Genomic DNA, 22,518 nt, shown 5'->3' with positions numbered 1-22,518 from the left:
AGCCTCCAACTTCCCCGGTCCCTTCCCCCGCCCCACAATACGCACGTCACGCCACGTCACGCCGACGGCGCGACGCACTGCCCGGCCCCGCCCCACACTGGCCTACTGCCCGCCTGGCAGTGCTGGGAGTTAAGAGAGCTTGGAGGCTGCTCTCACGCACTGGTGGAAGGAGAGGCCGCGCTCCCGGCTCAGCACGGTGTCCCGGGTGCTGCAGCCAACTGCCGAGCAACTTCGGGTCATCTTCTTGCTAAAGGGGGCTCCACTTTCGGCGTCCCCGCGACAGCATGAATCACGATAAATTTAGCTCCGCCCGTTGACTCGTCGACTGCGACCTTTATTTGTCGGGAAAGGCGGGCTCTTAAGGCGCGGGGCTCCCACCCGTCCTCTCCGTGGGCGCTGCGCTTGACGCCGTGACCAATCACAGGCCACGTCCTGTCGCAGCAGCCAATCGGAAAGGCCAGGAGTATTAAGACGAGCACTTTACCGCTCCTCCCTCTCTTCGAGGGTGGTGAGTAGATTTTGCTGAAATGGGTTCACGTTCCTGCTGTTTTCACCCGATCTGGTTAAATCCGGTGCCATCGCGCTTCTTGCGAGGCCGATCCTGAGAATGCGAAGCAGAGAGGCAGGACCAAAGTTGAGGTGAATGCAGGGGGGTGCCGATGGGTCTCCTGGTGCGAGCTCTGAAGTGACTGGAGGGTATGACGGCAGGAAGGTATAGGAGGGACAGGGATAAACGCGGTGCCTTAGAAAAATTGAAGACAAAATTGGGCCCAAAATAAATTATTTACTGAGAGGCACGTCTTTTCCATGCGTATTGTTTGGTAGTTCCCTGATGCGGAGATAATGTAAGAGCTGTTGGTATGGTTGGCGGTAGGTATGTGACCCCAAAGGAGCTTGAATGAGTCCAATAGGAGGATACCTCGATTTTTAACGCAACGAGCAGTTTTCTGCAAGACCCTTTTCTACAATGGGGGAATTAAGAAGGAAATAAGGTAAGGCCATTGGGGAAGCTCACGGTCCAGTGGGCGGTACTAGGAGGGGCAGTGATATGGTTTTGGTTAGGATGTGGGGCATCGTGGACAGCTTTCAGAAGTGAGACAGATCTTACAATGATGTCTTGGTTATACGATATGAGATTTCAGTTTTCATAGAAGAAACAAAATGGGGCCAACGTAGGCCATAGTTTCTATTTTGTATCTTTGAAGAGATCCTTAGTAAGTGGTTTCTTTCTGTTGTGCTTAACGTTGGAGGCCCATTATAGAACACAGAAATATTTGTAACTTTTTCATTTCCTTCTCTAGCTCGCAAGAACGATTCCAACATTTCCAAACAAGATTGCTTCTTTCTCCGCTTTTTGTTTACTTTGTCCAGATTGCAGCCAAAAAGACTCATCTCAAGGTATCACTTATCTACATCTACTTTCCACTGTAGTATGTTGATGTCTTATTTGACTGAAATTAACAGAGCTTTTGCTTATGTAGTTTTCTTGAAAGTCACATGGCCTAAGGATAGTCCATGAATTTGAGGAAAATTGGTCCATGGCTGATGTGCTTGCTTGGCTGTAAGATGTGCAAAGGGTAGGACCTGGATTTAAATCACTGTCAGTTGGTTAGACTCTTAGAAACTTTTCTAGCATTCGACCAATTAAGGCCAGAATGAGGCTTAATAGAAATAAATAACAATTTTCAGTTATCTTTAAGGAAAAAGTTGGTTGCCTTATTTTTTTGGTAACAGTTTTATTGCGGTATAACTCATATACCATACAATTAAACCATTTAAAGTGTACAATTCAGTGGGTTTTAGTACATTCATGAGTTGTGCAACCATCACCACAATCAATTTTAGAACATTTTCATCACCCCCACCCCCCCAAAAAACCCCATTCTCATTAGCGGTTATACCTTATATCTTCCCTACTCTCACCCCCTGGAAACCACTAATCTTTTTGTCTGTGTAGATTTGCCTACTCTGGACACTTTGTGTAAATAGAATCAGAAACTAATATGTGGCCCTTTGTCTCTTCTTTCACTTAGGATGTTTTTAAGGTTCATCCGTGTTGTAGCATGTATCAGTACTTTGTTTCTTTTTATTGCCAAAATATATTCCATTGTATGGATATACCACATTTTATTTATCCGTTCATTAGTTGGTGGACATGCATTTTGGGGGGGCTGTTATAAATAACGCTGCTGTGCACTTTACTGGACAAATTTGTGTGTGGACATACGTTTTCGTTTCTCTTGAGGATACGTAGAATTGCTGGGTCATCTACTAACTCTTATGTGTAACCTCTTGATGAAATGCCAGACTTTTTTCCAAAGTGGCCACTCCATTTTACATTCCCACTAGCAATGGCTGAGGGTTCCAATTTCTCCACATTCTCATGGGTGTGAGGTGGTTTCTCATTGTGGTGGTTTCCCTTTTTTTAAGGACTTAAAGTTTGTAAGGAACCTGCTAGCGGAGGTTTCTAGAGTGCAGGGACAATGTCTAAGGTTCATTTGTCTTTTCAGTTCCTAGCATACAAATAGATGGATGTGTTTCTGCTATAATGTCATATGTGTTCCTGAAAAAAACCTCATGTTTAGCAAAATTATGCATTTGAAAGAAGCAGGGCTTATGGGAAGAATAGGGTTAGGGTTGACTACCCAAAACATATGCAATTTGATAATCTCTAAAATAACCAGTGATTAGTACCTGGGAAGTACTCTTATTCCCTCCCTCCCCATTAAAGGTAACTTTAAATGGAGACTGCTATAGGGTGTGTTAAAAGCAAGGCTGCTGGGGGTGCTAGACATCACAGATGGAAGTGGAGCTCTGGGCTAACAGGCTCTGTTAAAATGGGTTCAGAGGTCGTGTAACCTGCTGAGAGCCTTGGGAGAGGTGGGTGCTGTGGGGGAGGGACCCCCAGGTGCAGCACTCATTTTTCATTTTTTTAAGATAGAGTTAAAAGTACTCCTGCCAGTTCAGCATCAGAGTACAGAGAAAAGGAGGGCTTTTTTCTTTTCTGCTTAATTGGATTCCAGATATGTGGCTCTCCTAGGAAAGATGAAACAGTGTGGCTCTCACATTATTCTGATTGCGTTCTTCTAGTTATTAATTACAAATGAGTCGCTGAAAACTACTATGCTGCAGAAGAGATTTACTGAAATGTAGACTGGTTAAATGAAAATAACCAACTCACTTTACAGATGCCACAGGGCTCACTGTCCTAGGTATTCTTAGTGTACTTCTGGATAGGGAAGTATGCAATCCCTTATAAATGGAATCTTTTTTTTTTTCAGTTGTATTTATGTATCTTTACATTTGTTTATAACTTTTACATGCTTTTTTTGTTATTTTTACTGTTGTACTGGTGACATTGAGGCTCTCAGTTTGATCATTTGATTATGTCTTTGCTTCCTCCAGTAACTTCATATCCAGTGATTAAGCCTCTTCACTGCTGTTCACATAATGAACTGTTGTGATTATTGAATATGTAAATGAGGATATGTAAGCTGTATTAAAGATGTTATTTGCAAAAGGCACGGACCATTGCACAAAGTAATTTAAAAGAAATTCTCTCTTTTCAGTAATTATATTCTTGGAGATGTCAGAAAAAGATTCCTGAGTCTTGGAAGATAATTACTTGAAAGATACAAGAGAGGTAGTATATCTTTCTTTTTTTTTTTGTGAGGAGGCTCGGCCTTGTGCTAACATCTGCTAATCCTCTTTTTGCTGAGGTAGACTGGCCCTGCGCTAACAACATCCATGCCCATCTTCCTCCACTTTATGTGGGATGCCGCCACAGCATGGCTTGACAAGCGGTGTGTCGGTGCACGCCCGGGATCCGAAACCGTGAACCCCGGGCCTCTGCAGCGGAGCGCGCACACCCAACCGCTTGCGCCACCAGCCCGGCCCCTATATTTCTTTTTTAAATGTATTAAGTATTCCTGGAACAATAGCGGTGAGTTGGAAATGGAGGGTTGTCCAAGTAAAAAAATGAATTTATAAAGGCTTTGGTGAAATCTAATTTCCTGTTTTATGGTATAGAATCTCATTAATTGGTCACTTTGGAAAAAATAAGAACAGCTAATGCCTGTTGAATGGTTACATGCCAGGCATTGTGCTAAGCGTTTTTTTATACACACACACACACATACACACACAGAGTTTTGTGGGTTTTTTTAAACAATATTTGTTTGTCACAACAACCCTATGAAAGCAAATAGATTTTTTGCTTTCTGGCACTGCTTATCTTCCTTGTTAAACACCTACCCTTTTGTCAGATTCTTAGCTAGTTCTACTAGAACCTTTATTTGTTCTGATATAATGAAATGTATTTCTAGTAACTGACTTATATTCTTCCTGAATTTTTCATCCTTTTAGTTCTCTGGGGTTTTTTTGCTTCAGAAAGCCTTGGGGTTTTGAAATTATTGGTGACCAAATATAAAGACAGTTCTGAATCTGATCCTTTCGTAAGAATTTCAGACTTTTTCAGCTAATTCATAAGTTGTACATTTTACTTTTTGGATATGGATTGTGACCCTCTATTAGTTATTTATTGTTATGTAACAAATTACCCAAAATTTAGTAGTTTAAAACAACAAACACTCATCCTATTGTAGGGGGAAGGGGGAGAGAAGAGACATCAGCTTCCAAACTCTCTCACTTAGCAAGCCTCTGTTCCTTGATGGCTGTTGGCTGAAGACTTCAGTTCTTCTTCAGCATGTGAACCTCTCCATAGGCCGCCTGAGTGTCCTCACAGCATGACAGCTGGCGTCCCCCAGAGGGAATGATCCAAGAGAGAGGCCAAGATTGAAGCTTATCTTTTACCAGTTAGTCTTGAAAATGACATAACATCACTTCTGCCCTCTTCTTGTGGTCACAGAGGCCAATCCTGGTACGGTGCAGGTGGGTACTATACAAGGGTGTGAATACCAAGAGGTGGGGGATCATTAGGGACCATCGTGGAGGTTGACTACCACACTTTAATTACTCTTTTTTTTTTTTTAAATTGAGGTAACATTGGTTTGTAACATTATATAAATTTCAAGTGTACAACATTAGAATTCAACATCTGTATATATTACAGTGTGCTCAGGACCAAAAGTCTAGTTTCCATCCGTCACCGTACAATTGACCTGTCATCCACCACCACTCCCAACTGCCTTCCCCTCTGGTAACTGTCAGTCTGTTGTCTGTACGTATGAGTTTTTGTTTGGTTTGTTCATTTGTTGGTTTTTGGTTTTGTTTTATTATACCACATATGAGTGAAACCATACAGTATTTATCTTTCTCCATCTGACTTATTTCACTTAGCGTAATATCCTCAAGGTCCGTCCATGTTGTCACAAAGTTTCTGGGGAGTTTATAAGAAAGTTCATTTTATAGTCAGAGAATACTCTACCTTGGTCATACATATTTTTCCTGGACCCATCTCCCAATTCCACTTAGGTGGAGGTGGTTACAGAAGCTGATTGGAACTAGACTATAGATAGAAATTGAGTATCCCTACCCCTATTTTCTTGGGGTGCAGACTGACTTATAAAGGTTGACATTTCTGTGTGGAGTTTTTCAAGGAATGTAGTCCAATTACTTTGAGGCAGTTACACAAATATTTGACATAGGATGGAGTGAGGGTGCAAATATGCAGCAGCAGCATTAGAGCAATTTGCCCTCTATCCCAAAGCTTGATTTTTATCCAATATGGTGATTATACGTTACTTCCTTTTCTTTCTGCTGCTTTCCCTGCCTCTAGGGGCTTCTGTCCCTCTTAATGAGCAAAGTGTAGACCTCATCAAGCAATCAGAATGTTGCTCATTGGCAGAATTCTGAGTGCCTGAGATGTGTAATCTTTTGAGTCTTCTTATCCCTTTGTCACTGCTTCAGAATTCTTTGTTAGCAAAGACAACTTTTCCTTTAAATCCCCCTTGTCCTTCAAAGTTTTATTGCTTCTGCTCATTGGAAACCTTGTGTAATAACAAAAGCATTACATATAAAATACGGCATAGCCAGTTTTGGAATGTATTAAGGTGTGGTTATCCTTTCCATTTCAGGCTTGATGTTGAGAAAACGACACCTCCAAGTTAGCATAAGGTAATCTGTGCAAAGTTGATAACTGATATACTTGAAATTATCTTTGTTATGAATTTTTCTACTTATAGTAAAATTGGGAGGTCTTATGTGTTCTATATGAGAGAATCGAAATTTATAGAAATGTGCATTTATTATGTGTTTTTAGAAAAAGACTAAGCAATGAAAACCTTATGACTAGAGTATAAATTGAAAATAAGAAGAAAGTATAAATGTCCAATGATTAAACTTTTTCCACTGCTGTTCACATCATGATTTGTTGTGATTAATATATGTGGATGAGGACATAATGGAAAAAGAAAATCATGAGGCTTATAGATTTGATGTAGTTTTTGTACATTGATTTGCCTATAAATGTTTTTCCTTTTAGGAATAAAATGGAAGGGTGTTTTTCTTAGAGAACATCATTTGTCAGATTTATCAGATCAAAAATTTGAAGATTTATATAAGGTAAGAGGTTTATAAATTTATTAGTTTTGACAAAAGAACACAGAAAAAATTATATTTGAGCATGATGTGGATATTGTACTCAATTAAAATTTTTTCCTTATTCTTTCAGTTTTCAAAGATTACATATGATTTCAAAAATAATATAATTTTCCAAATCAATAGATTCAATTCAGGATAGGCATTTGGCTGGGTGGGGGGCAGACTTTTAACCTTGGTAGTCATCTTTTCTTAAAAACAATGATGTAACCGTTCAGCCCCTGAAATTCTTAGAGAGCATATGTTCCAGGATTTAAATTTGCTGAACTATTGGATATTTTGTAAATGACTCTTTGATAAGCCAGTGGATGACCATTGTGTAACTTAAGCTTTGTTCAAGAACAGCAGATAGGCAGGTGGTCGGAAGCTGGGAATCTCAAATCTAATACCAGATTAATCTGTCATTAATTAGGTATGTTATCTTCGGGTGTTTCTCAAATTTGAGGAGTATAAAGGGGAAAAATTCTTGTGAATTCTCAATGTTGGTTTAAGTTAATTTCCTATTTCTTAAATTTCTGCAAACATAAAAGTGATATAAACTTTGTTTATGGTCCTTAATGAAAAGATTTACAAAATAAATGCATTCAAAAACAAAACTAAAACAACAATGGGATGGATGCTATTGTTTTGCAGCAGTGAACATGGTACTGGCTGCTATGGAATAAGTTATAAACACATACAGTCTTATGCCTTCTGATGATTGTAAAGTTTTACAATCTGGACAATAGTAGAGTTGTCTGGAAGTTTACTGTTTTGCAGACCTCAAGATGATTGAAATGAGGGGAAGGGGCCTAAATTCTCAAAAGGATGTCTTTGGACTGTCTGCAAATCCTAATTTGAAGAATTCTGTATTACATTATCTGCAAACATTCTTCTAGCTCCAATGAGTAATTCAGAGTCTTGGAACTAGCATTCCTTTGAGAAAAGCTTCAGTTCTTATTTGATCTAGGATTAGGCTTGGCTAGTAGTTAACTAAATTCGATTAAAAGTTGACTATTGTGTGAACTAATACAGGTTTTTCTTTTTAGTTACAGGTGGTCCTTTATACCATTTCAACATTGCACGAACATCAGTTTTCACCGTTCAGTTAAATATCACCAGTCCCCCAACAACACAGTTGAAATTTCAGTTACCATGGTACTAACTGGGAATTGTTGCATAAACTTTGCTGCTAGCTCTTTATTCCACAAGTCGTTATGCAAATAAAAGACGTGCATCATGATCAGTAACCAGTTACACATCATTTCTTTCAGAGTCAGTTGCTGACTGGTCACTAACCATCTGTTAGTTCACATACAGATAGTAAAGCATGTAGTTGTTTTGCCTCCTTGTCTCCCAGTGATAAACCCATGTGACATTTTACAAAAATGGATAATCAAAAAAGAGAATTGGTCAACAAAGATGACAGGCAGCAAAGAAACAAAAAGTGATAACACTGGAAGTGAAATTGGATGTGGTCGGAAGATTTGAAAATGGCGACAACAAAGCAAAGATAGGATGAGACCTAGGCCTACATGAAGCTACAGTACAAACCATATTAAAAAATCTGATGAATATAAAAAACAAGGTAAAGTTGCTTCAACATCTTTCAGTTTAAATTGCACTAGGAACAGAATGCTGCTTATGGTTGAAATGGAGCATTTACTTCTACTTTGGATTGAGGACTAATCAAAAACAATTATAGGCAGTCCTCGCTTTGCACAGCAGTATGAGACTATATTGTCCCAAACTGCAGGATTTGGATGGGATGTAAATGGACTTCTGAAGATATAGATGACCATGGGAATGTTGACACCGCCGCTGTTCAAGAAGCAGTTCTAGATATGCAGCCAGAGGAACTTAGTGAAGGCGAACATACAGTTATAAATGAGGAAAGTGGTTGTGTCACAAAGGATGAACTTGTCTCAGAGGAAGTGATGCCAGTGGAAAAGCTTCACATTAAAGGAACTCTCAGATATTTCATGATGTTGAAAGCTCAAAGGATAAAATTTTGGGAGCTGATCAAATTTAGGAGTATGACAATTTGCCGAGGCATAGAAAAGATGCTCCATATCATAAGTTATATGATGAAAAGAAAGCAAGCAGTGTTCAAACTACTCTTGATACTTTTTTGTAAAGAAATAAAACACTAATTTCCAGTGTTTCTAATGTTTTAAATATTAGTTTTACTTTTTTACATTTATAACTAACACCAAGAGAGTGTTTTGACAAATTTTAAGGTCACAGAACAATCACAGACTATTAATCCCATAGATTAAGATTGCTTTGCATAGTTTAGTTTACTAGTCAAAGCAAGAACTGCCTGCATTTAAAACAAGCTAGGGAGTCTATATTTTATCAGCTATAAATACATCACATCTAGAAATGGCTATAGTTTATTTTTAGCCTTATAACCATTTATAAATTATAAGTGACATTTTTCATAGTGCTTTGGTGTGCTACTATAAGAAGGCTTTGAATTAAAAATTTATAATATTGAATGTCTTATATTTGGACTTTGAAATTAATCCATTTGTAGGGAAAATCCTGTCAAATCGCATAGGGGTTGGTAAACTTCCTGTAAGGGGCCATATAGTAAATATTTTAGGCTTTGCAGGCCATATGGTCTCTCTATCAACTACTCAACTTTGCCCTTGTAGCACTAAAATAGCAGTAGACAATACATAAACCATTGAGCATAGCTGTGTTCCAATAAAACTTTATGGGACACTGAAATTTGAATTTCATATAATTTTTGCATGTCATGAGATTTTTTTTGCCATTCTTAGTCCACAGGGCCTACAGAAGGGGGTGAGGGATGGGAAGGTTTATAGTTTGACTTAACGCAAGAGGAACATGTAGTTGCACTGTGTGATTGTATTAAATCATACCAAAGAATGCGCTGTTTTGGGAGAGTTGTTCTAATGAACCCTTTTTTTCATACCAATGCACACTTATATGTAGTTGGGGGTGTTTTGGGAATGGGGCAGTAGGGAGGTCAGTGTTTTCTGTTTAGGGATTTTTTATTGTCACTTCTTTAGGTAAACTAGTCCTTGCAGCTATAAATAAAAACGGAAGGCTTTTTAGAACACTAGAAATTAGCTATTGTAGCTTAAGTAATCCACTCGAGCTGGTCTATTTCCTTCAGAAAAAAACTTGCTTTTTAAATTGAAGTACAAGTACAAGACACTGAAAGGGTGTTGGAAAGAGTGCAGTGAAACTATAAAAATATGCCTACTCTCTAGTATTTAAATAGTGTCTCGCATATTTTACCTGTTATGTACAAGAAAGAGAAACATCCAGTGAAGGCGCTTAGAAAAGGCTTTAGGAAAGAGTTGACTGAATGATCCGTGTAATGGGAAGAGAACTGGTCCAGAAGTTAGGAGACCTGGGTTGAATCCAGGTTCTGGTACTTGAGCAAGTGATTTTCCTCTGGCTTTACTTCGCTGTAACCGTAAATTAGAAACGACATTCAGGCAACGCACTAATTAGATGACAGGCTCTGGCGAAATTAGCCAATTTCCAGGGACTGAGGGCAAATAATAGATCCCAAACAGGACCACAGGGTCCTAACTGGAATACCTTACCCCTACGCCTCTGGAATAACCAACTGTCCACAACAGCCTTTGAGTAGGACCAGATCCTCTGGTTTTAAAAAAGTGCTCAAAACGCAATGCTGTCGAACCAAGTAAGCAATTTTCAGAACCCAGACACAAATTACTGCATTAAGGCCCTTGCAGCCCGATTTTCACGTGGTTTGTCTGGTGTTGGCAGTGTCGCGGGGGCTGCTGACGTCTCACAGGACTGGTGCTACGTGGCATTCCTGCGGGCCGCGGTCTGTCCTCGGCCAAACAGCTACACCCAGGAGGCCGGTTCTTCGTAGTCCGCCACCGCGCCCCGCGCGCCGCCCCTCCGAAAGGGTACCCGGCCTCACAGGCGCGCACGAAGCCCGCCAGCGCCGCACGCTCCGCCCCCGGCCTGCCACGGCTTCCGGAAGTGCCGAGGTGGGCCGCGCGCCGGAGTGGGCGGGGCGAGGCGCAGCTCCCGGAAGCGTCCGCCAGCTAGCTGGGTGGGGCTGCGGCTGCCACGTTGGAGCGGAACGTGGAGGTGGCCCTGGGCGGGGAGGAGGGGCGGCGGCGAATGCTGGGAGAGTCTGACGGGCGCCGCGCTCACGCAGGAACTGGTCGCCGAGGGTCCCCGCCAGGTGCGTCCGCCCATTCCCTCCTGCCCCCTTCCCCGGCCCGCGGGCCTTGAGTTAGATCCCGGGCCAAAGCGGGGACCCTGGCCTCGGTCACCGCTGGTCCCTGCTCGTCTGCGGCCCGGTCTCTGGTGGCAGGGCGCCCCTGGTCTTCGTTTCGGGCCCGGCAGGACGACGCCTGGCGTCACGGCCGCGTCGGGCGTCGCGCCGGTCCGCATCGGCCCCTAAGGCTGGCGACAGGGTGTTTTGCGGGGCTGGTAGCTGGGGTCTGAGGTGAGGAGACCTTCAGACCCTTGGGCACAGAGAGGTGCGGTCCCCAAGGGCGAGGGAAGGAAACAAACCTTAGGATTACTTTGGTTGACTTTAGTTTGGTCGGGATTTTTTGTTTATGTTTCAACTGTTGCCAAATTTGAAGGTTCCTAAGTTTTAACTGAGGGCTACTGTGATTTAACCAGGATTGGATTATTTTAAGGACAGTAGTCGCAGATCGCAGCCTGTACGTCGAAGGAAGTCTCATTAAGTGTTGTACGTTTTTGCTAGTAAATTACTATGATAAGAGGTTAAATTACGGGGCAGGTGTAAAATAAATCAAAATATTGCCTGAGCTTGTAGGCATTATAAACTTTTCTGTGAGCTCAGGGAACTAATTTTACGTAGGTCTTTCTGAAATTGCAGTGATGGTCTGTGACAAATCCTTCCTCCTAAACTGCCTTCTCTAACTACAGAAGACTAAAATTTCATTGTGTTTGTCGGCAACTGTAACTGTATTTAATCCATAATTAGAGCCTCGTCCTTGTATCATACTAGCCTACGTTTTCTGTACATATCGATTGTTCTAGTGTTGGCTAAAGTTTACTCACCTTTTCTTAGTGGTTCTTCTGTGCTCCTTGTTTCTCATTGTCCCCACTTACAGCTCTGGGAAAGATTTGTAGACTCTTAAGAACTTTTGGATAACTTGAAGTGTTTTTGTGGTTGTGAATTTATGTTACACACATCTAAGGTTATTTGGGAAAGATGAGATTTGGAATGGATTCAGAATTATACTGCTTAATTTTATATAAACAGGTTCTTTTCTGAAGCTAATAACATGAGAATAGAAAGAAATTTGTAAACTGTGAAGAACAGTGGTTCTTAACCTTTTGGGATTTCACTCCCTTTTGCGGATCTGGTGAAAGCATTGGATCATCTTCCTAGAAAAATGCACATACATGTATAGGAATGATATAGAAATGATATGAATGAAATGATATACAAAACTATATCATTTCATGAGGTTTACGTATCCCAAGTTAAAAACTCATATAAGGTAGTATTATTAAGTTGATTTTTACATTGTTTTTAGAATTGTCATTCTTAGGTTAATTTCAGCTCAAAAAGTTTTATTTATTAGATTGCAGATGAGTATGATGACATTATTTAGTTCAGTAAGCAATGCACAGTTGCTTCTTTGATTTGGTTGAGATGAGCCTAGAACATTGATAACACTGAATAAATCTTCTAGAACACATGTGCCCATCCATAATGAGATATTTTGCCCACACAAGATGGATTTTTATTAAGGCACTGCCAGCTAGGGATTGTATTCCTGGTTTGGGAGTCAGAGTTTCCAATTCTATTGCCTCTTTCACTTTTAACTTTTTGAGGTATGGCTCAGCTCTCTATATATCATTGTAAGGTTGGTATTTTTTTAGAGATAGTACTGTTGGGTTTTAGTATTGTTTCACAAAATTAGCATTTAGAAAATAAGCGGAAAGTTTCCACTTAACTGCATGCAATGATCGTGGAGAAAAATTTGGATGAAAAAAATGAAAGTTTTACTCTGGAACATAAATTTTTCTTCAAGAGATGTATTCTTGAAGATTTATTGGGATAAACATTTTAAATTGTGACTTTGGTAATAGCTGACATTTACAAGCATTTATTTACTACATGCTGGGCACTGTTCTAAGCACTGTGCAAATTCTTACAACAACTCTGTGGCATGGATACTTTTATTGTACAAATCTACCTCAACTTCTGATGGGGTTACATCCTGATAAACCCATTGTGAGTTGAAGATATCATAAGTGGAAAATGCATTTAATACACCTAATCTACCGAACATCATAGCTTAGCCTCGCCTACCTCGTAAGTGTGCTCAGAACACTTACATTAGCCTGCAGTTGGACAGATTACTAACACAAAGCCTATTTTATAAAAAAGTGTTGAATATCTCATGTAATTTATTGAACACTGTACTGAAAGTGAAAAACAGAGTGGTTGTGTGGGTACAGAATGGTTGTGAGTGTATCCATTGTTTACCCTCGAGATTGAGTCGCTGACTGGGAGCTGTGGCTCTCAGGTGCTGCCCAGCATCATGAGTATCATACCGCATATCACTAGCCCGGGAAAAGATCAAAATTGAAAGTATGGTTTCTACTGAATGCATATTGCTTTCTCGCCATCATAAAGTTGAAAAATTGTAAGTGGAGCTATCGTAAATCAGGGACCGTCTGTAGATATTTTACCAAGTGGGTAGCCAAGACATACATAGGTAAACTTACATGCCTAAAGTCAGAGCTGGGACATGGTGCAGTTGGGATTTAAACCGAGCGTGTTGGCTCCCGACTCCACGCTCTTAACTGCTGTGCTACAGATATTGTCTTATAGATGACTATCTTCACAATTTTCTTTTTATATTTTCAAAGTTATTATGTTCTGTGTAAAATAGTCTTGAATAAAACAAATCTGCATAGTGTGAATTCTAATCACATAATATTGAAAAAATTACACAAAGCTGCTCTTTTTTTTTTTTGCTGAGGAAGATTCTCTCTGGGCTAATATCTGTGCCAGTCCTCCTCTATTTTGTACGTGGGTCGCTACCACAGCATGGCTGCCAATGAGTGGTGTAGGTCCATGCCCAGGAACCAAACCTGGGCCGCCGAAGAGGAGCGTGCCGAACTTAACCACTAGGCCACGGGGGCCGGCCCCCACACAAAGCTTTTAAAGCAAGTCTCACTTGGGAAGTACACATGGTTTAATCTAAGCCTTCTTACTTCATATTTTCAAGAAAATTAGTTACAACTAAATGAATGATCATTTCTAAGAGAAAGAATACACGTGCATCCAGATGAGGCTGTATTTCCATAGCATTCTCAGTAGTTTTGAGAATGCTTGCAATAGGTAGATTATGGTACTCTTGTTTAATTAGATTCAGACCACATAATGTAGTTCTAGGCCATTGATTTTTTTTGTTTTTAGCAGGTGGTATTGAAGCCTTGTGTTCAATACAGGTTAATAAATGGAACTGCTTCTCGTGGAATATTGAGTACTAAGGCCAAGAAGTAGATTTTTATAAATGCTTTGAATTACCACTTAACCATTTTATGTTCCTGTGAATTTGTCTCTTTCTCTTTCAGTAAATGTTACATATTAACTAAGTATTCATGAATTAGGTAACCCTTGTGGTACCTTTGCTCTTAGAGAGACTGTAATTCTATTCAGTTGGGGTTTTCACTTGTAGAAATTATTCTAAAGGCATTTTATAAAACCTCTTTTCCGCTAACAGTACTTTCCCCTATTTTTTAAATAAGAAAAGATCATTAAACAGTTAAGAATTTAAAAATTAAATGTTTTACCTGAAATTGGTCTTTCTAGCTCATTAGTCTATTTGTATTCCTCTAAATATAAACATTCAAAATCAATCAAGCAAAACTTTGCTTACCTCACCGTGTGCTAAGTAATTTTGAGTCCAAAAAGGGTAAAAGTTGTAACACTTAATTGAAAAAAAGACATTATTTATCTACTCAGTGAGACAGGATGACATATAGAACAGTTGGCAAAAAAGGCAACAGGAAAATATGTAAACAATATGTACTAATAGAATGTTATAAAGTTCTGTTAAGAGAGAATAAGACACTTTATTTTAAGATGCTTAAAGCGTCATACGGACAAATATAAACAGTTAAGACATTATTTAGACCAGTGTGGATTGGATCATTAGGGCAGTTTTCATGAAGGAGCTGGGATTTGAATTTATTATTAAAGACAATTGGCTGAGAGAAAGAAGAGGGCATTTCATATAAAGAAGAAAGGCCTCTTTTTCACTTCTTAGAAAATTGGGATTTTTTTCTTTTTTTCAGAATAATCTTGGGAAACTAGATGTGTAGTTTTCTTGATTAATCTCATGATAGTAAAAAATTTAAAAAACTAGTCAGCACGTTAAAGCACTTATTAACCTATGTGCTAGGTACTGTGTTTGGCCCTCTATAAAATACATTATCTAGGGGCTGGCCCAGTGGCGCAAGCAGTTAAGCGCGCGTGCCCCGCTGCGGTGACCCGGGGTTCAGCAGTTCAGATCCAGGTCCTGGGCACGCACCGATGCACGGCTTGTCAAGCCATGCTGTGGCGGCGTCCCATATAAAGTGGAGGAAGATGGGCATGGATGTTAGCCCAGGGCCAGTCTTCCTCAGCAAAAAGAGGAGGATTGGCAGATGTTAGCTCAGGGCCGATCTTCCTCACAAAAAAATAAAATACATTATCTCATTTAAACCTCACAATATCCCATGAAGTAGTCACTCTTATCCTCATTTTGCAGATGTAGAAACTGGGACTCACAGAAGTTTAATAGTGTGTCCAAGGTATCATAAGTAGCAGAGCCAATATTTAAATCAAGGATTGACTACAGAAGCTCTACTTTTAACTATGTGATTCAACCCTCCTAATCTACTTTCCCTATTTTAGCACAGTTACTAAAATACATTTCTTCTTCTTTTAATTTCATCATGCAATGTATTTGCTTTGCCATTGTTTCTTCTAAATGTTTATATTTCTTCTGTGATTAAAATTGAATACACGAACATGTTGAAGTAACAAGAGCTTGGACTCTGGAGCTAAACTTCAAATATTGGCTCTGCCCCTTGTTGGTGTGTACAAATTGTTTAATCTTTCTGTGCCTTAATTTTATCATCTGTAAAATGTTCTTCAAGTATAAATAATTTGAACATACAAGACTCATGGCATGTTGCTAGTCTAAGAGCCTCTTAAAAAAACTATTAGAGGATGAACTTCATCCTCTAGAGATGAGAAAGAAAACTGGCAAAAGTACTGTTGGAGAGCATTGAGTATATTTAACTATACACGTGAGACTAAAACAAAAGTGGGGATGAGGAAGAAAATAAAATGTTTGTGTTAAATATCTGATAATGTAGGAATTGGTTATAAAACTTAAAAAAGTTAAGAGAACTGGGAAGTAGGAAGAAAACTGGAGGTAGAATAAGTTTGTGGATTGCCTCATCTGTCATGGCTGGGAGTCAAAGGACATCATTTAAAGCTGACAAATCAGTTAGTAGAAGAATAAGTGTATTTAACAGTACAAAGGTAAACATTGAGAAAGATAATACTATTGACTATAACTATAGTGCAAGAGGGGCAGTAAGATTATACAAGCTAATTTAATTATTGCTCATAGTAGTTACTGTGTAAGGAAATAGAGGATTAATGGTATTAAATAAAATTATTTAAAATTACAGTTACAAAGATAGAACCAGAAATACATCTTAGAACAAAAATACAGATCATGCTAATTATCAGATAAGTTAAAAATACAACAAAAAATAGACAACAGTGAAAGACTTTTTTTAATTATAAAACTAAACATAGCAAAATATATTAGACATAAGAGCAACCATATCTGTCATATCAGTACATTTTAAATGGCCTTATTAGCTAATCTATTGAAAAGATTTTCAGTTGGGTCACCAAGCAAAATCTGATTTTTTTTTTTTTTGCTGTATTTAATATAGCCAGTGAAAACAAAATGGTTCAAACGTTGAAAAGGGCAAAAGAATACACATAAAGGCAAATAAAAAGAAAGCTAGGGTATTGATCTTAATACGAGACAATGTGGAATTCAGGTCCAAAGGCATGAAGACGAAGAATACTGTTAACAGTGAACATTTAACATTATGAATATTTGTCTACAAAATAACTATGTATTAAATAACAAAGAAACTTTCATAAAGCAAGTTTCAGGAGATACCAGGAGAAAAAGACACAAATGCATTAGTAGTAGGAGACTTCTAATTCACTGTTTTTGATCCAGGACAGGTCAAGTGGGAAAAAAATAAGGATATAGAAGACCTAAACAGTTAAGTTGGTAGGGTAGATTTGATTAGTATATATTGAACTCAGCCCTGAAAACACAGCACGTCTTCTTTTTAGGTCTCATGGAACATTCACAAAAACTCCTATATAGGGCCCTAAAGAAAACTTCAATAAATTTCATAAAGGAGAAATAGTACAGAAAAACCACAATGCAGTAAAAATAAAGGCCCTTTCACTTGAATATTAAATTCAAACAACTCTTGAATTAATGGAGAATACAAATGGAAATTGTAGGATGTATAGATGATCATAGAAATGAAAACACTAGGAACGTGTGAGGTCTAGCTGAAGCAAGGCTCAGAGAAAATTCAAAGCCTTAAATACATCAATAAAGAAGAAATAATAAAAATGAGTAAGTTAAGCATTTAACTCAAAAAGTTAGAAAAAGAACTAAGTAAACCAAAAGAAGATAGAAGGAAGGCATTAATAAAAATAAAAGCAGAAATTAGTGAATTAAAAAACAAAAAGAGTAGAATAAATAAATCCAAAAGTTGGGTCTTTGAAAATACTCAGTAAAGCAGACACGTAACTAGCTAAGCTGATCAATTATAAGTCTGTGTTGTTCAAGACTAAGGAAGTAAATCAGAAAATCTGTAAAAAAAAAATAAAGGGTTATCATAGGAAAATATAATTTCCCAAAAATAACCTTGAATAAAGAAAATTCGGATAGATCAATTTCTATAGAAGAAATAGAGAAAATTTCCAAAGGGGCAACTCCAAGAAAGCACCAGGCCCAGGTGTGTCACAGGAGAATTCTTCTAAATCCTTAAAGAAACAGTAACTCCAATGCTGCTAATGAAACTATTCCAGAATAGAAAAGAAGGAAAGCTCCCACATTTTTTTGTAAAGCAAGTATAACATTGAGATCAAACTCCGACAAAGATTGCACAAAAGAAGAAAACTGTGGACTCACTCTTACTTAAGACTATAGAAACAAAACTCTTTTAATCAAATGGAGTCTAGCAGCACTTTATTGGAATAATATGTCATAATCAAGAGAAGTTTATTCAAGATATGAAAAGATGGTTCAATATTAGGAAATCTATTAGTATATTTTGTTTTATTGATAGACCTAAGGACAAAAATCATGTGGTCATCTCCAATTATCTAATGAAAAGCATTTGACAAAATTCAACACCCAATCTTTATATGTAGTATTCAATATAACAGTAATCAATGGCTGTTTCCTTAAATTATATACATTTATATCTATATGAATGTATGTATGTGTGTCTCAAATACCAAAATCATGCTCAATAGTAATAGAGTAGGTTTTTCCACTAAAGAAAGGAACTACTGTTTAATATGGAACTACAAATACTAGCCAACTCGGACAAGAGAAAGAAATTGGAGGAATAACAATTCGAAGCAGGGAAGTAGCTGTCACTGTTGGCACATAATATGAATGTATATATGGAAAACCCAACAGAATCTACTGAAAAACTACTCCAAAAAGAATTCAGTAAGATAGCAGGATACAGGGCCGGCGCCGTGGCTTAGTGGTTAAGTGCCCGCGCTCTGCTGCTGGCGGCCCGGGTTCGGATCCCGGGCGCGCACCGACGCACCGCTTCTCCGGCCATGCTGAGACCATGTCCCACATACAGCAACTAGAAGGATGTGCAACTATGACATACAACTATCTGCTGGGGCTTTGGGGGAAAAATAAATAAATGAATAAAATTATTAAAAAAAAAAGATAGGATACAAAATTAATAGAAATCATTAGCCTTTATATAACAACAACAAGAAGATAGACAATATAATGGAAGAAAAAAAAGCCACATTTACAAACAAACCAAACGATTAAAAAATTAGGAATAAGCAAACACAATATATCAAAAGATTTAAAACAATACTGAAAAAAAGAAGACTTGAATGAAGAGAAATTAATTTATTAATTCAATGCAGATTCAATAAAAATACTAACATTCTCTTTTTTCTGGAATTAGACAAAAACTATTGTAAAGTTTATGTAGTAAAATAAACAGTAATAGCAAGGAAAACAGAGGGAGTGGGAAGCAATGGATAGGGGTTATTGAAATCATACTCATATAAAGCCTCAGTATTTAAAACAGTGGAGTGCCGGGCCGGCCTTGTGGCTTAGCGGTTAAGTGCGTGCTCTCCGCTGCTGGCGGCCCAGGTTCGGATCCTGGGCGCGCACCCACGCACCGCTTCTCCAGCCATGCTGAGGCCGTGTCCCACATACAGCAACTAGAAGGATGTGCAGCTATGAAATACAACTATCTACTGGGGCTTTGGGGGAAAAAAAAGGAGGATTGGCAATAGATGTTAGCTCAGAGCCAGTCTTCCTCAGCAAAAGGAGGAGGATTAGCATGGATGTTAGCTCAGGGCTGATCTTCCTCTCAAAAAAAATAAAAAATAAAAAAGTTGTTTTTAAAAAAAAAAAAACAGTGGAGTGCCTAGCTTATAAATGAACAAAACGGACATAAAGAGTGGAAATCCAGAAATACACTTAAATATATACAAAGTGTAAATCCTAACCTACATTCTAATACATAGAGGAATATAAACCTAAATAGTAAATCCAGAAAAAAAACCTAAATACAGGAAGTTAGTACATGATAAAGGTGATATCTAAAGTTAGTAGAAAAAAGACTTTTCAATAAATGGTTTGGGAGTAATAAGAAAAAAATTAACTTTGAACATACATTGTATTCCAGAATATACTCCAGATGAGTCAAAATTTAAATGTAAAGAATAAGCCATAAATGAATTTGCTAGAAGAAAAATATGGGTAAATTTCTTCATACCTTGGCATGCAGAAGTTCTTTCTAACTAAACAAAATTTAGAAACCATTTTTTAAAAAGTGATAAATTTGAATATAAAACAATAAAAATCATGGTACATCTATACAATGGAATATTCTTCAGCCTTAAAAAGAAATGAGCTATCAAGTTACAAAAAGATGTGGAGGAACCTTGAATGCCTATTGCTAAGTGAAAGAAGCTAATCTGAAAAGGCTACATAGTGTATGATTATAGCTAAATGACATTTTGGAAAAGGCAAAACTATGGAGACAGTAAAAAGATCTGTGGTTGCCGGGAGGGAGGAGAGAGGAGGGACAAAGGACAAGAGAGATGAATAGGTGGAGCACAGAAAATTTTTAGGACAGGGAAACTTCTGAGTGATACCATAATGGTGGATACGTGTCGTTAACCGTTGTCAAAACCCATAGAATGTACAACATAGTCAACCCTAATGTCAACTGTGGACTTTGGTTGATAATGCTGTGTCAGTGTTGGTTCATTGATTGTAATAAACATACCACTGCGGTGCAGGATATTGAGAGGCTGTGGTTGGGAGGATGCGGGGGTGTGCGGGAGGGATGTGGGAACTCTCTAAACTTTTGACTCAATTTTTCTGTGAAACTAAAACTGCTCTAATAAATAAAATCTATTTTTAAAAAATCAAAATCTTGTGAAAGGTAAAAAATATATCGTAAGCAAAATCAAAAGATAAAGTCTGACAAACTAATAGAAAAATGGGCAAATGATATAGACAAGAATAAACAGAAAAGGGACAGAGAAGGAAATATGGATAACTCATAACCATATAAAAAAGATGCTCAGGGCCGGCCCTGTGGCTTGGTGGTTAAGTGCGCGCGCTGCAATGCTGGTGGCCCGGGTTCGGATCCCGGGTGCGCATCGAGGCACCACTTCTCCGTCCATCCTGAGGCCGAGTCCCACATACAGCAACTAGAAGGATGTGCAGCTATGACATACAACTATCTACAGGGGCTTTGGGGGGAAAAAATAAAATAAATAAAATCTTTAAAAAAGATGCTCAACATTATTTATGGTTTGAGAAATACAAATTATAACTATACAGAGCTGACATTTTTCACCTATCATGTTGGTAAAAATCTAAAAGTGTTACAGAAAAAACAATTGTTACTCTGGTATGTAGGGCGGAAACGACGCGTATATTACTCTGGCGAGTGTGAAAGGTTGCCATGGAGGGCAACTTGGCAATATCCATCAAAATTCAAATTGCGTTTATCCTTTAACCCAGCAGTTTTACTTCTGGAAATTTATAGGTAACCTTGCCTGTGAATGAAATAACATGTCCAACGGCCATTTATTTCAGCTTTGTTTGTAAAAATGGCAAAAGATTGGAAACAACTCAGGTGTCCATCAGTAGCAGACTAAGTAATTAAATTATGGTACATCTTACAGTGCCATACTGGGCCATGTGAATGCATTTATGTAAAATAACAAACATTTTTTTAAAGCTATAGCATAGTACCTCTTGACTTTTTCTACCAAAGTAACTTTAACAGAGAGAATATGTAAACGAGTGGTATATGGCATTGGAGCTTGGAGTGACCACTTTTTAAAATATTTCTGCTTTATCTTTAAAATCTGCTTACTGTAGTCTTCTCTTGTAGTTAATCTGTTTTAATTTAAAATTAGTTTTTAAAGCTGCTCTTACCATTGAGTATTTCTGCACCGTCTTTATTGTGTGCCTTCTCTTACCCCGATACACTGCCGCCCATCCTTGTCTGAGAAACATGTTGTGTAGCAGGGTTAATTCCTCAGATACTACCCTGTATTGTCTTCACAAATTTTTTTCCAGATTGATTTTTCAGCTGAAGGACTATAATCTGTAAACAATTAAAATAGCCCTGTATCCACCTCAAAATTTAAGTTTCTCTTCTTTCTAATATTGAACATTCCCAACAACCAGTACCTAAACCAGTTTGATTTGTTGGCCTTCTGCATTACTAATGATGTAGTAATTCATCCAGTATATTTCTACGTAAAAAATGTTTCTATGTTCTATGTTACATGTTCAGTATATTTCTATGTAAAATACTCTCTTTAGCAGGATGAAGTTAAAGGAAGTAGATCGTACGGCCATGCAGGCATGGAGCCCTGCCCAGAATCATCCCATTTACCTAGCTACAGGTAGGTTCAACAGAGAGAAGATAGAGAGTCACCTAATTTCTTCTCTTCCACGTCTAACTTATTCATACCTGTCCTTTAAGATTCAGTGCAGGCTTCATCTCCTCTAGAAAACCTCTTCTTCCCTGGCAGTATATCCTCCATCCTCCCTATCAGCTGAGTTCAATGATGTTCCTCTCTGTTCCCATAGCACCTTGCACAACATAGCAGTAAACATGATATATTACGTTTATAATGTCTTCTCCACTTCATAAGAATTGTGTTATATCTTTATTCCTCCAGTATTAAGCACAATAGATAACATGTAAAAAAACAGTTAATAAATGTCACTTTGAATGAATGAAGAACGATATTGTTGCTAGCATTTGTATATAAAAAGTTAACAGTTATATCATTTGTGACTATAAGCAGATGTAGTAAATCACAGGACTGTTTTTACAGAGAGCTTTTAAAATATCTACATGGGGCCGGCCCGGTGGCGCAAGCGGTTGAGTGCGCGCGCTCCGCTGCGGCGGCCCGGGGTTCGCTGGTTCGGATCCCGGGCGCGCACCGACGCACTGCTTGGCGGGCCATGCTGTGGCGGCGTCCCATGTAGGGTGGAGGAAGATGGGCACAGATGTTAGCCCAGGGCCATCTTCCTCAGCAAAAAAAGAGGAGGATTGGCGGATGTTAGCACAGGGCTGATCTCCTCACAGAAAAAAAAAAAATAAATA

General features: G+C 38.5%; 2 protein-coding genes and 1 long non-coding RNA gene across 12 annotated transcripts in view; 2 read left to right on the top strand and 1 right to left on the bottom strand.

The window, feature by feature from the left end:
* THAP9 (THAP domain containing 9) overlaps window positions 1-400 on the bottom strand; it is a 29,378-nt gene extending 28,978 nt beyond the window's left edge. The window contains exon 1 of one of the 2 annotated variants that reach the window (XM_087434512.1): window positions 161-400. Coding sequence is in view for 1 of the 2 variants with exons in the window: in XM_004430893.2 (XP_004430950.1) it covers window positions 161-240 (80 nt within the window). In the remaining variant the exon portion in view is untranslated. The remainder of the gene's footprint in view (window positions 1-160) is intronic. The other variant, XM_004430893.2, reaches the window with a different exon arrangement.
* Window positions 401-491: 91 nt separating this feature from the next.
* Window positions 492-6,076, top strand: LOC106801851 (uncharacterized). The gene is made up of 5 exons (XR_015552942.1): window positions 492-639; window positions 1,302-1,398; window positions 3,570-3,643; window positions 4,605-4,890; window positions 6,036-6,076. It is a non-coding gene; the product is annotated as an uncharacterized LOC106801851 (long non-coding RNA).
* A 4,519-nt stretch (window positions 6,077-10,595) lies between these two features.
* SEC31A (SEC31 homolog A, COPII component) overlaps window positions 10,596-22,518 on the top strand; it is a 70,514-nt gene continuing 58,591 nt past the window's right edge. For 8 of the 9 annotated variants that reach the window (XM_087434509.1, XM_087434508.1, XM_087434506.1 and 5 more), the window contains exons 1-2: window positions 10,596-10,741; window positions 21,726-21,808. In XM_087434509.1, the coding sequence (XP_087290635.1) occupies window positions 21,730-21,808 (79 nt within the window). In that variant the 5' untranslated portion in view covers window positions 10,596-10,741; window positions 21,726-21,729. The remainder of the gene's footprint in view (window positions 10,742-21,725; window positions 21,809-22,518) is intronic. The other variant, XM_087434503.1, reaches the window with a different exon arrangement.

This window comes from Ceratotherium simum, chromosome 8, assembly GCF_057802395.1.
Source record: "Ceratotherium simum simum isolate JZ-2026a chromosome 8, ASM5780239v1, whole genome shotgun sequence".
NCBI classification, from domain to species: Eukaryota; Metazoa; Chordata; class Mammalia; order Perissodactyla; family Rhinocerotidae; genus Ceratotherium; species Ceratotherium simum.
This window is presented reverse-complemented; position numbering and strand designations above follow the sequence as displayed.